At 34.6% G+C, this 18,147-nt stretch overlaps 1 protein-coding gene across 1 annotated transcript in view; it reads left to right on the top strand.

The window, feature by feature from the left end:
• LOC137007614 (ras-related protein Rab-26) overlaps window positions 1-18,147 on the top strand; it is a 108,999-nt gene that overhangs the window by 44,069 nt on the left and 46,783 nt on the right. The window contains exons 3-5 of the mRNA XM_067369188.1: window positions 924-965; window positions 4,190-4,256; window positions 16,441-16,493. Of these exons, the coding sequence (XP_067225289.1) occupies window positions 924-965; window positions 4,190-4,256; window positions 16,441-16,493 (162 nt within the window). The remainder of the gene's footprint in view (window positions 1-923; window positions 966-4,189; window positions 4,257-16,440; window positions 16,494-18,147) is intronic.

Here is an 18,147-nt window from a genome sequence, read left to right as displayed (position 1 = left end):
TGATCCAAAATGGTCCCTTTATATTGGTTACTCCGAATGACATCAATGAAATTAATTTTTACGGACATTCTTTCTCATAATAAAACTATGGCATGGTTTCACAGACAGGGCTTAGCCTAAACCTAGATTAGTTCAATTAGGGCATTTAAGTACTTTTATAAACATTCACTAGAAAGAAAACTTTATTGGTGAGCATCTTGAGACAAAACAATGGCACTGACTCATTTCAAGATATGAAACCAGTTAAAACAACTCAAACATGCATTTAATCTAGGACTAGCTTAAGCCTTGTCTGTGAAACCGGGGGAATGACTTCTACACATAATTTTACCATTTCGCACTATGTTGATATATGATGTTAATCATGCCAGAATGAAAAATATATACATTTATTACATTTTAATTATTTTAATCACAAATGAAATGGCTGTATTGGCCTTCAGATGGTTAAACCAAATGACATTTTAGACAAATTCTTTGTCATTGACCCATATGTGTGTCAGATGTGATTTGATATATTAGTGCTGTCAAATCATTTAATCACGATTAATTGCATCTAACATAAAAGTTTGACATTACATTACATCACATCTGTCTACTGATACTCTGAGAGTTAGTTGCAAAGTTAGTTAGCAGAATGTCTAAAGTGGACCATCGAAATAAAGTAAAGAAGCCGAACAGAGCTGTGCAGAACATGTAGCATTAGCATCTCTGGAGATTTGATAAAAGTTGAAAGTCAAAGCTGCCACTCTCTCTGCTGACAACTCCCCTTCAGAGTGTGATGGATCTGTGCTGCTTTCAGGCAAGCCAAATCACTTCTGCTCAGTGACCCACAGTTAAACGGTAATGGGACATCTGCAGGGAGCAGTTCAAATCCATGACTTGCAAGACTGATCTTTTCTTTCTTTTCTCTTTTATTGCAGAATAAGGTGCTGAACATTGACAGTGTGAGGGTCAAACTACAGGTGAGCGTCATTTCTTGGATGCAACTTTTTAATGATTTCTCAAGATGCCAGTTAACCGCTTTACTATCTGTGTTTTGAAAAGTGCTAAACCAGCATAGACCAGAACAGAACCTCTTGCTGATCTAAGCCAGCCTTTCCTACAAGGTTTACATGTCTTGTTTTCCAGTATAAATATCTGAACATTCTTAAATCAAGGGGAAATTAAAAAAAAAGTGAAAAAGTGCTTGTTTTCTGAAAAGTGCTTAAAGCAAGAATAAATATCTGCCAGTGGGGTCAGAAAAATAAACTTAATTCAGAGGCAAAACAAATGTATTTATTCTGAGCTCATTGGCAGATACTTGTTCTTGTTTTAAGCAAAAACTCCCTCAAGACTTAATATCTTTAGTCATTTTGCTTCTCAAGTAAATATTTTTACTGGAAAACAAAACAAAAATATTGTTACATTTATTGTAACAAAATTTTTTTTTTTTTTTTTTGCAGTGTAAATGTCATCTAAAATACGTACCATTTTTACTTTTTGTAATAAATTCATCAGTTAATTTCAATGTAACAAGCTTTTAGGTTTGATACCATCTGTTGGCACTTATTTTCTCACAATAATCCCTTAAGTAATTAGGTGATTTAATTATCTCATTTCAAAGCAACTCCAATTATATCTTTGCAGTTTTAAATACTGAGGTGAGACATTTGGATGTTGCTTTGCTCCTTCTGGCTAATATTGACAAAGCAAACAATGAATGCGCATCTTGAGGATCAGCTCTAATGAGAGTTTAACGAGGCTGTCATTAATCTTTAACGCTCCATTAGCCGCACGGCTCGCACTAGTGAAAGATACACAGAGACTTGACTGTGTTTATTTAACCAGACAGACAGCTGAAGAACCACACTCTTATCAGAGAATACTGTTACAGTAGTTGGATGGATTTTATGGTTGTTAGTGTAATTATTGTGGACCGTGAGCGGTCAGTAGGTCAATGTGTGTGTGTTCTTGTATACATGGTTTATGAGGACACAAATGCATATAATGACATGGGTATTACATATGGTTTACACTTCCTGTGTCTTTGTAAACCGAATGGCTTAAAAACATACTAAACTGTGTTTTTTTAAATTCAAAAAATGCAGACAGTTTTCTATGAGGGGTATGTTTAGGGGTAGGAGTAGTGTAGGGGGATAGAATATACAGTATAAAAACCATTACACCTATGGAGAGTCCCTGTAAGCCACTTATACAAGTGTGTGTGAGTGAGTGATATTATAAAACACTGCAGTGCTCACTGTCAGGTCAAATTGGGCAAACTTCTCAAAATAAGCAGAATAATTCTTCCACTCTTTCACTGTGAATCTGTGTTTTCACACATCAACTCTGAGCCTCATTACTGGGGCGACTGTGTTCAAGAATCTCATTTTTAAAGCAATAGTTCAGCCAAAATAGAATTTCTCAAATCAGAATCAGAATGTGATTTCTTGCAAAAGTCATTCTTATAAGAAAATGTTATAGAATCTTAAAGGGTTCTGTCAGGTGCTTCATATATAGAATCTTTTAAATGTTCCCATTATGGGATCATATATGGATTTAGTTTTAATTTGTTAATTAAATTAGTTTAAATAATTAATTTGATTAATGGCAAATAGCAGTTACACTCTTCAGTGAAATAAGAGCATTCTTTGAGAGCTACAGTAGCATGTATTAAAATTTCTAATATATATGAAAAAAATACAAAATTAAATTTTCAATGAATAATGACTTACAGTACATCGCAGTGTGTTTGTCACACAAAGTATTGCATGGCTTCATATGACTTGGAGTCATTTATAATGCTTTTTTAGTGCTTATTTGTCATTTTTGGAGCCAATTTACTTGCAATATATATACACTAGTGTTCAAAAGTTTTTTAATGTTTTAAAAGAAGTATCTTCTGCTCACCAAGCCTGCATTTATTTGATTAAAAATACAAACAAAAACGGTAATATTGTGAAATATTATTCCAATTTAAAAATGCTGTTTTCTATGTCAATATACAGTAAAGTGTAATTTATTCCTGTGATCAAAGCTGAATTTTCAGCATCATTACTCCAGTCTTCAGTGTCACGTGATCTTTCAGAAATTATTCTAATATGATAATTTGATAATAATCATAAATGTTTCTTGAGCATCAATGTTGAAAACAGTTATTTACATTTTTATTTCATGATGCTATGATGAATAGAAAGTTCAAAAGAACAGCATTTGTCTGAAATCTAAATCTTTTGTAACATTAAACACTACCGTTCAAAAGTTTGGGGTCAATAAGAATTTTAATTTTTGGGGGATAGAAATAAAATTAATCAATACTTTTATTCATCAAGGATGAGTTAAACTGATCAAAAGTTACAGTAAAGACAATTATAATGTTAGAAAATATTCTATTTCAGATAAATGCTGTTCTTTTGAACTTTCTATTCATTGAAGAATTTTGAAAAAAAAAATGTACACAGCTGTTTTCAACATTGATAATAATAATGAATGTTTCTTGAGCATCAAATCATCATATTAGAATGATTTCTGAAGGATCATGTGACACTGAAGACTGGAGTAATGATGCTGAAAATTCAGCTTTGATCACAGAAATAAATTACACTTTACTGTATATTGACATAGAAAACAGCTGTTTTAAATTGGAATAATATTTCACAATATTACCGTTTTTGTTTGTATTTTTAATCAAATAAATGCAGGCTTGGTGAGCAGAAGATACTTCTTTTTGAACTTTTGAACGCTAGTGTATATATATAAAAATTGTGCATATTCTCCTTTTGTGTTCCACTGAAGAAAGAAGGTCACACAGATTTTAAAAGACATGAGGATGCATGCATAATGACAGAATATACATTTTGTTTATTGCCATATCTGTGTGTGTGTGTGCATGTGCTCCCGGTCTTTATTAATGTTAGGCTGCCCTGCTCATCAGCATTCATGTCTGCACATCATTTCATCAGCGTGAAACATGACCCTGCGACAGGTCTCTGTGTGTGGTGACAGGCTGCTCTTATCAGGACAGGGACTGTGTAATAGGTCTTGACCTCAGCCATAAATCGACATTCTTGTCTTCTGCCTCACGTCATTACCACACAGGCTAATTAAAGCTTCTGCCTCTCTGCTCCACTTCTACAGTCAGATCTGATATGTGTGATTGAATGTATGAATGAAGCAGGTTAAGTTTGTGTCTCCTCTTGCTCTGTAGATCTGGGACACGGCAGGACAGGAGCGATTCAGGAGCGTGACGCATGCTTATTACCGAGACGCCCATGGTGAGTTGCATTGTACTGCATGACGACTGCAAAAAATCTCTGTTTTGGGGTCACGAATGGTCACGCTTTAGTTTTATGGTCCAATTCTCACTATTAACTTCTGCCTCAATAAACCCCTAATTACTGCTTATTAAATATTAATTCACTTCAGAATTACAATTTCCTGATAATTTACTCACCCCCATGTCATCCAAGATGTTTGTCTTTCTTTCTTCAGTCGAAAAGAAATTAAGTTGTTTTGTTTTTTTTTCCATTCCGAACCACTGATTCGATTTGTAAAGCTCCAAAGCAGTGTTTTGAAATCGGCCTTCACTAGATAATTTGTTTTGTTTTTTTGGTGCACAAAAAGTATTCTCGTCACTTTATAATATTAAGGTAGAACCACTGAACTGTTTTAAATATTTTTTTAGTACCTTTATTGAGAGGTTTAGTGGCTTTGCTTTCAATGCAGGCCTCACTGAGCCATTGGATTTCATCAAAAATATCTTAATTTGTGTTCTGAAGATGAATGAAGGTCTTAGGGGTTCAGAACGATATGAGGGTAAGTAATTAATGACAGAATTTTCATTTTTGGATGAACTAACCCTTTAATTTGTTCCCTTGTTTTAGTAAACCATGTTCACGTTGTACTAATTTTTCCTCTTCATTTTGATTTAATTAACTAAAATTAAATTATGGCCACAAATTAATGTATCTGTTTGTGCATGTATATGATCTGCAAAGTTACAAATCTCATAGTGTCCCACAAAAGGATTTATTCAAACTGTCAGAGAATTCAGATCTGCATAAAACGCCTCGATCCAAGTCCAGATATTACTTCCGCAAACATCTATGTCACAGTGTGAAATATTAGCATAATGCCACCCAAAGGCATAAGCCAAGAAAGAAGACGAGGCTTCAGTGAATTGTATTGTTGTCATCTATTTTAACGATCTAAGCACATGGTCTGAAGCGCATGGCGCGAGTACACTTACACCAAATCCACTTTTGGTAGTTTAACAATGGAAAAAATGGTCGGTGCGCCAGGTGCATGGTCCAAAAGGGTTGTCCCTATTCTCTTAATGAGTAACAGGTATGTTTTGGGTGTAATGTGCAATGAAGAGTCTCATCTCCTATTCCCTTTAAAAACCAGTTGCGCTTGCACCATGGTGGATTCGCTATTGACATGGCGGAATTTGCAAGCGGAAAGACTGAATGCTATGGAAGCCCGTTTCCGCCACTAAAAAAAAAAAAAACACTTGATGAATTGCGACTTTTTATCTCAGAATTCTGACTTTATTTCTCACAATTGCGAGTTTATATCTCAGAATTCTGACTTTTTATCACGCAGTTGCGACTTTTTATCTCAGAATTCTGACTTTTATCACGCAATTGCGACTTTTTATCTCAGAATTCTGACTTTATTTCTCACAATTGCGACTTTATATCTCAGAATTCTGACTTTTATCACGCAGTTGCGACTTTTTATCTCAGAATTCTGACTTTTTATCACGCAATTGCGAGTTTATATCTCAGAATTCTGACTTTATAACTCGAAATTGCGACTTTTTATCTCAGAATTCTGACTTTTTATCACGCAATTGCGACTTTTTATTTCAGAATTCTGACTTTTTATCACGCAATTGCGACTTTTTATTTCAGAATTCTGACTTTTTATCACGCAATTGCGACTTTTTATCTCAGAATTCTGACTTTTATCACGCAGTTGCAACTTTTTATCTCAGAATTCTGACTTTTTATCACGCAATTGCGACTTTTTATTTCAGAATTCTGACTTTTTATCACGCAATTGCGACTTTTTATCTCAGAATTCTGACTTTTTATCACGCAATTGTGACTTTTTATCTCAGAATTCTGACTTTTTATCACGCAATTGCGAGTTTATATCTCAGAATTCTGACTTTATAACTCGCAATTGTGAGCTATAAAGTCGCAATTGCGAGTTAAAAAGTCAGAATTCTGAGATTTTTTTTTTTTTTTGTGGCGGAAACGGGCTTCCATAGAATGCTTCTCCAGAGAGAAATCCTTTTATTTTTAATATTTGAAAATGTTTGTGTGCTGCTGCGCATCCTTGTGTGTGTAATAAGCAGAGTGTACACACATTGTGCAATTGCCTATAGGTGCATATTACTAAAAAAAATAAATAAATAAATAAAAATATTGCGCCATTGACTTTAGACCAGGTTTAGTCAATGGCACAGTCGTTTTCATTTGCCTCAAAATAACAACACGCCAACAATGCGCCTGAACACAACCTGGTTTTCAGACCTGCACATCCATGTGCGCACAGATTAGGCACAAATGTATTTGCTATTTATACAATGTGGCACAGGACGTGAAAATGATAACTGTGTCGGGCTGAAACTAGCAAAAAACACTTGCGTCGCACCTGGAGTCGAATTGCACCAAGTGTATGAAAGGGCCCTGTGTGTTTGCATGTGAAAGCGAACCCACTCTCTTTGTTCTTCCGAAAATGGATGAAATTAGGATTCAGAGGTTAAGATTTATTTATAAAGCTGTTCCTGAGCAGTACAACCCAAAGGATTGCTTGTGCACAGCATATTTTAAAGAGGACAGCTCCCTGAACCTGGGAGAGCTCAACACTGGCTATACACAAAGACTACTGAGCTCTGTGAAACGTTCTGCTCAAGTCGAGCTTGTAAAGTTGGCTCCGATTGATTGACTTGATCATCCACATTTTCAGAATCTGACATTATTAACTGTGTTTACAGTTGCTTAAAGCCTTGGAAGCTGAAGTTCGCAATTAAGGTGCATTACATGTGAGACACGCATAAGGTGTTTGGCCAATCACAATGCACAATGCATTCTGAGCTTTTGGGAGGAGGGGCTTTGTAGAAATCAGAGCGTTTCAAACAGACTAATAATAGAGGAGCTATATATGAAAAAAGTGTTTTTGAACATTAAATGCTAACCTATTCTATTACTCCCAATAATGAAAATGATGAACTCTTAAAATAGCATCAAATGACCACTTTACCTAAAACAATTGGACGAATTAGTAAGTTGTGGCCATGATTTATTAAAAAGAGGGAACAAATTAATAAAATGAGGGAAAATAATTTTGAAGATTTACTAAAACGAGGCATGATTAATAAAATGAGGAATTAATTCATAATTCATGGCCACAAAACATATTTTTTCCTATGTCATGTGAGGGCTCTGTACAGAAAAAATAAAGAAAAAGTAAAAATAAAATGGTGAGGTTGCTTAAATGCAAATGAAAAATAAACAAAATCTGGAGTCTTAATGATATTTTTAAAGGAAACCAAGACAGATTAAAGACAGTGTTAAAGTTGCAAACATGTTCTGAGTAGGAAATGGTTTGTCAGTGTGTCTCTGTCTAAACTCCTGCTATGACGCATTTAGTGTTTTTATTAATAGAATTCTAAAAATGGCACGTCTAAGTCATTTATCACTCTATTTTGCTTTCTCTGTTTCTCCTTCACGTTATGCAGTTCTCAGCTGGTTTTGTTTAGAATTGACATTAGACATTAAGTGGCGACCCAACGCTTTATCATACAATTAAACTAAAATACCTCTAAAAATGTATTATGAACTGAATTCTGAATATTACTATGAACTGCAACAAAACCTGATGTTAGGAATAAAGAAGAAAATAGAAATTTTATAAATACATCGTGATCACATTATTGATGGATATTTTATGATTCAGACTATAGTTTTGTTTTAAACTGAGTAGCAATAATAATATTCTTTAAATGCATACCCAACAGCAGAGCTGTGATTTACCTGTGAATCCATTTTTGATGAAGTCTGAGTATTTTCAAGAGGTCACGCATCTGTCTAATGTGGCTTTTTCAGCAAACACGGCAGATGAATTTGTCCTAAAACTACCATTTGATGTTAACAACAAAAGATATGGGAACAGCAGAAGATGGGAAATTCTGAAACATATTTATTGTGCCATCCTAACTGTGCATAATTATATGGTTAGCTGCATTTTATCAATTGCATTCAGTATTTTTTCTCTTGCTGTTCACGACCCTTTCAGAACAGACCAGTTAAGCACTCATATATGACTAGCATATCACAAACATTATCTACTGCCAAAACGACACCAGAATCCAAAAACAAGCCTTTTCTTCCACATAGAAAACCATTATGGAGAAATGTTAAGAATATTGCGTTTATATTCTGGGTTCATCAACTTTCATAGGCAGTATGAGTATCCATAAAATCATCCATAAAGTGCAAATGTTTTTTTATACCTTATAATGGATTTCTATGGGAGAAAAAATGCCTAACATAAAGGTTTTGTTTTTCCGCAGTAGATAATGTTAATGACATGGAAACGTGAGAGAATTTTGGCTCTTGATGGTTGTTTAAGAACATTAAACCAATTGTTTTAAGATGTTACTTTTTTTACTCGCTTCATTGTAGTTTTGAGTTTCCCTCCGTGAATTCCCAACCAAGGCATATGCTAAATAAAGGGGCGGGGCCTGGTTGAGTTAGTAGTGTGTTGAAACTCACGGTTATGATAAGGGGCGGGGCATTTCCCAAACACACTCTAAGTGCTTGACCAATCACAACACACTACTCCAGCCAACCAATCAGAGCACATTGTGCTTTTCAGAAGGAGGGGCTTCATAGAGACAGGAACTAAACAGAGCGTTACTGACAGACTGCTACAACAATGGAGTTGAATGTGAACACTCAAGCATGAAAACCTAGTCTGGTAGAGCCCAAAAACAAAATCAAGACCTTGTAAAAGGGCATGACATATTTTAAAGGGTCTTTGAAGTCTTTTCACTGCAAAGATGGTGTTGAACCTTTTCTGTGCAAATCCTTCGAAACACACCAAACCAGAAAGACGTGTTCAGAATAAATATCTCTCGGATATATAAAACATTGTACCAAATATATATGTTAGGAGAGATGCACTACTGAATTTCAATTATGTAAGCTTGCGTTTCTGCCGTTTCAACCAACCTGGAACAGAAAGAGGCACTTAGTGCTGGAGTGAAATGCAGTTGATTTGAAGTACCAACCATCTAAAGCAGAACCAAATGACAAAATGCATGCTCCTGTAGGCAGAGTAGCTGTTTTGCGTTCCCGCAGTTTCAAAACCGTTTTAGTGCATTGTTAATTTTTCAGTGGTGCTTTCTGAGAGCATGTGCGATCCACCCACACCAGCCCACGTACTTACACTTTCAAACAAGACTGATTGGATCATAAACAGCGGCTATTATGACCTTTTTAAATGAGGTTCTGATGCATTCACACTGTTTCGCTGCATGCGCTTTGGCGTTTGATTGGCATTTAAATTGATGCACGGTGATGCAATAATGCACACTTTTTTTGCGGCCAACATTTTTCCTTCTAGAGCTTGTCACATATCACATGCAAACGTGTGCATACAGATCCAGAGTAATTACATCCCAGAGAAGTCACCTTAGACATTAAGCATGGTGGCACTCATATTGTCCTGCATGTATGGTGCTTTATTAGGGTGCATGTGAGGCTGAGTGAATCAATGTGAGAAGAGGCACTCTACTGTACTCCTGACGCCCACAGACTGCCTCTCCCATCTGTGCCGTGCCTGTGTGCCATCTAGCTCACGGAGAGACATGGCACTGCACCACAACATACTGTAGCGCCTGCTATAGATCAGATGAAACTACACCTTCATATGAGATCTTGGAGATGAATGCATTTAAAGTATTATCTTCTGAAATGCAGCCTTTTTATTATAATGGTCGAGCATGCTATTCTTTGAAGTAATACCATGACATAATCATTAAGTACTGTGATATATAGCAATATTTATTGACTCTTCAATTTAAGGGATGCTATTTGTCCCCTTAAATTAATTTCTAGGGAAAGGGCAAAGTTTTTTTTTAGATTTATTTACACAGACTATTTAATGCAGATCAGAGGTGGCATGAATGCATTTACACTAGTGGTGAAACAGTGCATGTATTCAACCTGAACGTCACTGTACATACAGTCAAATGACGAATACATTCGGTCACAAGCGATCTACACTCCAATCCAGAAGGGGGCGTGTGCAGTAATGCAAAGCTGTTTGCTAAAAGCCACAACAGGAAAAATTGCAGAAGACGACAGATGATCTATGCATAGCGATGTTCACATGTAATCTCTCAACCAGTGTTTCAACTGCAGAAAGACATCAATAAAACAGCTTGATGATAATATTTCACGCAGCATTACATTTACTTCAGGGAAGTCATTTAGTGTCCACAGCATGTTATTTCAATAGAGAAATGAAAAACTCTAGAGGGGGACATTTCACTAAATATATGCACTCTATAGCTTATATATTCAATATGTTTACTTTAGTAATGTCTTAATTATTTAATATATGTTTAAATTTAGAGTAGAAAAATAATTGCAAAAAATAATTTTATAATTAGATTAAGGAATTAATGCAAAACCTAGGAAGCTTGTTTCCGCACTAAATAAAATAAATAAATAAATAAATAAATAAATTAAATAAATAAATTAAATAAAAAAGGTAATTGTGACTTTATATCTCACATTATCTCACTTTTTCTTTTTTTTTCTCAGAATTGCGAGATATAAACTCACAATTGCGTGTTATAATGTCCAATTGTGAGGGATAAACATTTTTTCTTGTGAATTTGTGAATTTATATCTCACAATTGAGAGTTATAAAGTCAGAATTGCATGATATAAACTCTCAATTGCATCTTATAAAGTCTGAATTGTGACATTGTATCTCACAAGTCGGACTTTATAACATGCGATTGCGAGTTATAAAGTCAGAATTGTGAGATATAAATTCGCAAATTCTGAGAAAAAATGTTTTTCCCTCACAATTGGCAGTTATATCACGCAATTGCTAGTTTATATCACACAATTCTGACTTTATATCTCGCAATTTTAACTTTATAACACAGAATTCTGACTTTATAACATGCAATTGTGGGTTTATGTCTCACAATTCTGAGATATAAACATGCAATTGCGATTTAAAAAAAAGTCAGAATTGTGAGATCCAAAGTCAGAAACGATGGCAGAAGCAAGCTTCCATAACCTGCGTTATGTGCAATTTACATGTTTGTTTGTTTTTTTTATTATTTGAGTGCTGATTACACTGTCTTAATGAGCGAGCAATTGAATAGTTTAAATCATTTTTAGAGGACAGATTCATTCAGAAACAAAGCAAGTGATTGAACTGATCATTGAATCGTTGACGAGAACAATTCCTTTTAGTAACAAAACACTGCAACAGATCCACTTTTTTCGAAACTATTTTCTTGGTGAAATAGAACAAAAACAGACAATATTGATTAATATTGTGTATAAGATGTAAGTCACATTCGTTTATGGAACTGTTGCATAAAATCAATATCACAGTTACAATCGTGCTGACATGCTTGTGTAATAAAGCAGGAACTCCTATCTTGAATTTTGATGGCATTTTTTTAATCACTTTAGTGCCAATATTGCATTAAGCCCCATTAGTTTCTAACCATGGTATGACAGTTTAATACAACAATTTTCCATTATTTGTTCTTATTGTTGTTAAAGATTGTATCTCATGTGTCAAATTTCACCCCCAAAACAAGACAAAATAGGACTAAGAAATTATAATTTCTTTAGACTGTATAGGGTTAAATGTGACCTAGACCTCAGAGGGAATGTGAACAGTTTGAAACCTGAAACATACAGTGCGAATGAGAAATGATGATCCCAGCTCTGTTTACCTGCACTATAACCAGATCTAAAGTATATATATTATCTGCTATTCATCAGATAAAACAAACACAATGTGAAGGGAAAAGGACACACGTGCTCTTGAGAGGAGCTTTGAAACCCATTCAGATGAATTCAATGATGCATGAGATTCATTCGTTAGAATAAGTGAGCTGTTTATATTAGCTGAACGCTCAGTCTTATTTACCTAATTTGATTTTCAGCCACCTTATAACCAACTGCAAAGGTGATATTAAAGATTAATTGGCTTTCCGAGCTGAAGGTGCTGTGGTTTTTGGCCGTAACAGTTTGTTACGGCTCAATCCTCTTCCGCTTTCTTCTCTCCCACCTTTCTGGGTCAGTAATAAATGATAGTATTTTTGGGCAGGGTTTTGAGAGCGAGATAATAATGGGCTTCAGAAATGGTTTTGACATAATGATTGTTAATTGCAGTCATTATTGTAGTGCCACTCACTGTCAGTCTAACTCGGCTCTGAAAAGGCACTTTGTGAGGAGTCTTTGTTCCCCTGCTCCAGTTTTGTTGTTTATTCAGGCCAATATGCATTTGAAGCATCTTTTGTTCCAGCTTTTGCATATACATATAGGAGAAGAACAGACATATGACGTCTTACATGGAGACATGAAGGGCTTGATATTTCCGTCTTAATTAATGACGCAGTGGGTGACAAAATATTCAAGCTATGGCTGTTTCAAAACCTATGAGGATTTTCATTAAATTGCTACTGAAAACGATTTATATGGTATTATATTTATTTCATGTATGTCATTTATATCAGTGAAGAGTGTGAGGTTAAATACTGAGAGACGTGTGATGCGTGAAGAAAACAGAAAAATCTGTTATTCCTTTGATGCCATGTAATTTCCATTAAAGCTGTCAATGTAACAAATTATGCAAAATGGCTTTAAAATAAATTGAAAAGTGACATTTATAATGTTACAAAATATTCCATTTCAAATGCTGTTCTTTTGAAATTTCTATTCATCAAAGAATCCTGAAAAATAAAATGTATGACAGTTTCCACAAAAATATGAAGCAGCACAACTGTTTTCAACATTAATAATCATAAATGTTTCTTGAGCAGCAAATCATCATATTAGAATGATTTCTGAAGGATCATGTGACACTGAAGACTGGAGTAATGATGCTGAAAATTCAGCTTTGATCACAGGAATAAATTACAGTTTACAATATATTCACATAAAAACAGTTCTTTTAAATTGAAATAATATTTCACAATATTACTGTTTTTATTAAACTCACAAGGCTGCATTTATTTGATAAAAAGTATGAGACTTCTTCAAAAACATTAAGAAATCTTATCAACCCCAAACTTTTGAACTGTAGTAGACATGAGATGTCTTGGAAATAACACAATATGTTCATGTCAAGAAAATGTCAAATGACCGAATACTCCTGTGATGTACAGTATGTATGTATGTATGTACACTCTTAGTAGGCTAATTAAATGAATACAAACTAATCAGTTAGTGAGAGTGTGCAAAGTGTTTTAAGAGAATTTATTTTCTAAGTAAAAAAGTCCACAGGACCAAAACTGCCTTTAAAACACAGGCAATACAATATAATAAAATGTGCAATATGCATTACACATGTGGTGTGTGTAACGCTAAATGGTTAGCTTTACAGATATTCTTTTTCTGACCTAGTTTACTTGCTTTAAAAAAATGCAATTCATGCAGTGAATCCGTTTGCTTCACGGGTTTATGTAAAATGTTCCAAACTTCTCTACATTCACAAATGAATGGCATGAATAATCAACACTGCAGAATTAAAACTCGAAGGTTGTCTGAATCTGCAGGGGTCAATATCTCTCTGGGAAGTGCTGTTTCCTGGACTGACATGTGAGACGAGTGAAGGAAGTTTCTGGAGTTCATATGGCTGAAACAAATGTTTTGACTGTCGAAATAAGTGTTACCCAACAAACATTGCGTTGGAACTTAATAATTTGTAGCATAACCACACATTTTAAAGTTGATTTTAAAAAAGCAACATAATTGTGTGGTGACGCTGGAACCAATTAAGCTACATCAGTTCAAATTAAAAGCTAACATGTAAAATGTTTAGCATGCAAATTTAATGAACAAATAAGATACTACTTAGTGTATATATCTTTATTTAGCCACCCACAACCTTAACCACGAGCTGTACTCTTCAGCATGATGGTAACCACAAAAACCTCTTTACCTTTATTAACAAACAAACAAAATAAAATAAAAATAAAATAACTCTTATTTTCAACATTTGTTCTCTTTAGGCGAAACATGCTTTTCAGTTATCAAGAAAATTTCATTGAGTTAATACAACTTAATGAATAAAAAAAAAAGTCAAATTTGTCAGTTTCAGTTCAAATTTAATTTATATACAATATGAAGTGGTTGTACTGATCAACATTTTTATGTCAAGATTTACAATTATACATCAAAAGTTAAACACTCCAAATCCATCCTGTGAAAACAGTTTTGAACATTGTTACCATGGAATCTGTGGAATTTCTTTTTGTGAACCTGCACATATAGCTTTAATTTTATAGTATTTTAGTGTTCAAATTATGTTGTAAAATCTAAAAAATGTGTACATTTGCTTTACAGTAAACTTAAACTTCTATAACATTTAATTTTTGAAGCTGATTTAGGAAGCTTGTTTCCGCCACTGAATAATAGTAATAAAAAAGAAGATGATTGTGACCTTTTTGTCTCACATTTCTGACTTTTTTTCTAACAATTGCGAGTTTACATCTCGCAGTTCTAACATTATATTTTGTAACTGCAAGTTTATATTCTGACTTTTCTCAGAATTGCGAGATATAAACTCGCAATTGCAAGTTTATAAAGTCCAATTTGAGGAAAAAAGACTGAATTTTTTCTCAGAATTGTGAGTTTATATCACAATTCTGACTTCATAACTCACAATTCTAACTTAAGAACTCGAAATTGCATGTTATAAAGTCAGATTTGCAAGATATAAACAATTCTGAGAAAAAAGTCTGAATTGCGACTTTATATCACGTAATTCTGACTGTATAACTCAAAATTCTGTCTTTATATCTTGCACTTCTGACTTTATAACTCGCAATTGTTAAAAAAATTTGAATTGTGAGTTTATATCTTGCAATTCTAAGAAAAAAGTCAGAATTGCAACATAAACTCGCAATTCTGAGAAAAAAGTTTGAATTGCGACTTTATATCACGCAATTCTTACTGTATAACTCACAATTCTGTCTTTATATCTTGCAGTTCTGACTTTATAACTCGCAATTGTATTAAAAAATTTAGAATTGTGAGTTTATATCTCGCAGTTCTGACTTTATAACTTGCAATTGCGATTATATCTCACAATTCTAACTTTATTTCTCGCAATTGCGAGTTTATCAAACAAATCTGACTTTATATCTGACTATATAAGTTTATATCACAGTGCTGAGAAAAAAAGTCAGAATTGTGAGATAAAAAGTCACAATTACCTTTTTATTTTTTTTCAGTGGCAGAAACAAGCTTCCATAATAATCTGTGTCATCTTTAAAAAGACAGTAGTGACATTCAACAGGTTTAATTAAATCAATAAATTTGCATGCTTAACCTAAGTTGTGATAATAGGTGCCCTGAAAATCTTTTTAGAGTATATGTAACCTGTCAGCTTCTACAGTCAGCAGTAAATTGTTTCAAGGTTACAGTGGTTTGTGCTTCTGCTCTGTTGAAATTCCCCCTACATATATTTGTTCAGACATTGTAAATGTAGAACACCTGGCTTTTGAGATGCTCACGAACAACCTGTCAATTATTTCCGTCTGCACAGCTGAATCGCTGTCTCGTTGGGTTCAGACGCACAGGCGCGCTGTAGTGATTGTACTGGACCCCGACGCGCTGCTGTCATTTCCTATCATTCTTCCCGCGGCTCGGCTCCTGTCACTCAACACGGGCCTCGGATGGACTTCAGCAAACGCTGCATGAAGCATTCTGTTTGAAAGACTTCAACCCATTTTCTTGCAAATAAAATGAAGAATTAAAAGCGCCTTGCAGGCAAACTGTCACTGTTACGAGCTGATAAATTTACATTCAGACCTTCTCCATTCTGGATAACGGCGTGCTACTGTGTGTGTGTGTAACAGACTGCACAGCCAGACACTGTTTGTTCCTCCGTCTGTGCTGCTTCCCTCGAACCAGAGATAGTAATTAGCCTTTAATGTTTGCCCTTCACAGACCCGTCTCCTTCAAACCCCAAATAAAGGACTGAATCCATAAACCAACACACAGACTGAAAGCACCATTCAGCTTAAAATGACATGCACCTCTGTTAGAAACTTTCAAACTCCTTTGTCTTCTAGTAAATAAAGATTTTGAAGAGTGCAAACGGACTTTAGAGACACCAAGTGTCTGAGTTGATGTTGTTTTTCAGACTTCATGTGACTGTTGTGTGTCTTTTCAGCTCTTTTGCTTCTCTACGATGTGACGAATAAAGCCTCTTTTGACAGCATACAGGTAAGACTCAAATTTGACATTGTAATTTAACAGTTTCGTATTAATAATAAATGTGTAAAAGTCTCCAGGGTCCATGCCACTTTTCATGCACACTTTTTTTTCCCGCACTTTTACTTATGCATCTTTATGAAAATATATTTTCTTTATCTATTTGCTAATTGTTCAATAATGCATGTTATTGATATTATTGCAAATGATTCATCCATGCATATCTGGAATAACCCACTTATACAGAAGAAAGCATCTGACTTTGACCTCACTTTGTGTTGTGCTCTGGTCTGTGTGTTTAATGTACGTGGGTTTCATACACGTCGATCTACATGGACTTTTAAGAAAGGGGGACAAAAAGTTTTGAGCTAATGATTTTGTGTTTGTGAGAATGACTTGAGCATCAAAGATGTTGAGTTATTGAGGCCATCTGTCCTGCAGGTTTACAGCTGCAGGCCCAGTTATTAATACATGATGAAGTACTGCACCATTTATAACCATTAGTTGAGGCGCAGGGGGACAGATATCACCCCAGGCTTTTAAAGATCTTTATTAATATGTGAACATGTAAACACACAACCCCCTCACTCTCCCACACACATTTCTCTCTCTCTGTCTCTTTTACTGTACATGCACACAGACACCAAAAACGTGCACAAACAACCTCAACTTCAATCACATGTTCACATGTGCAGTTTCTCAGACCAAAGGTTGCGGCTCACGCCCATTTGCATCTCAAGAAGCTTTTGTCTGCTATCGGACTCTTAATCATAAGGGACTTTATGAGGGTGTGTGTGTGCACTAACACAGCACTTGTTCATTTGCACAGAAGCACTCAAGCCTCAACTCTCCTGTTCGGGTTAATTAGTGTAAATTCATGCTAATCACCATGACGAACCAGGAACAAAAGCCTGAGATTCGGAAAGCCAAAGCCTTCATGTCACACTGCAAAAAATAATTTTCTTCTTCAGTATTTTTGTCATGTTTTCCTGTAAAAAAATACAATTAAAAAGAAAAGTTTTAAATTGTGTATTTTCTTATCCTCCTGAGATGTGTATTTAATAATAATAATTATAATAATAATTATTTTTTTTTTAATTATTATTATAATACAGGAATTTCGAGAAGGGTCTGTCTGGCATTGCTCATGCACAAATAGTGTGATTATTAAACATTCAACAGCATATAAATGAAAACTGCTTAATGATACTGAATGAAATGTCGAAGAATTGAACCTGTGAAGCTTTGGGGGTGTTGATGAACTCGATCTACTCCACCTGTGTTTTGATCATCATTTTGAATCCCACCTGGATGAAGTCTTTGACAAAAAAGGTTTTTTTTTCTGCTTTTTTTTCAAAATGTTGCTTTTTTAATTAAACTTACCCACATTCAAGTGTTGTTGAAAAAGCATGAAGCAAGAATCATATTTTTTGTTGTTTTTTGATTGTTTGATTGTTTTAAAGCAGAGTTTCTGTTCTATCTTTTGATGTACTGCACGTTCAGATATTCATACAACAATATATTCTGGGAGCCATGTTTTTTTTTTTTTGTGTGTGTGTGAAAATGATAAAAAATGCTGCCGGTGGCTGAAATGCTGAAAAAAAAAAAAAAAAAAAAAAAAAATGCTGGCAGGAAAAGAGTTATAAGCATAAACCTGACTAAACAC

This window comes from Chanodichthys erythropterus, chromosome 19 (assembly GCF_024489055.1).
Source record: "Chanodichthys erythropterus isolate Z2021 chromosome 19, ASM2448905v1, whole genome shotgun sequence".
Lineage (NCBI taxonomy): Eukaryota > Metazoa > Chordata > Actinopteri > Cypriniformes > Xenocyprididae > Chanodichthys > Chanodichthys erythropterus.
Note: the sequence above shows the minus strand (reverse complement) of the source record. Positions and strands in the feature narration are given on the sequence as shown.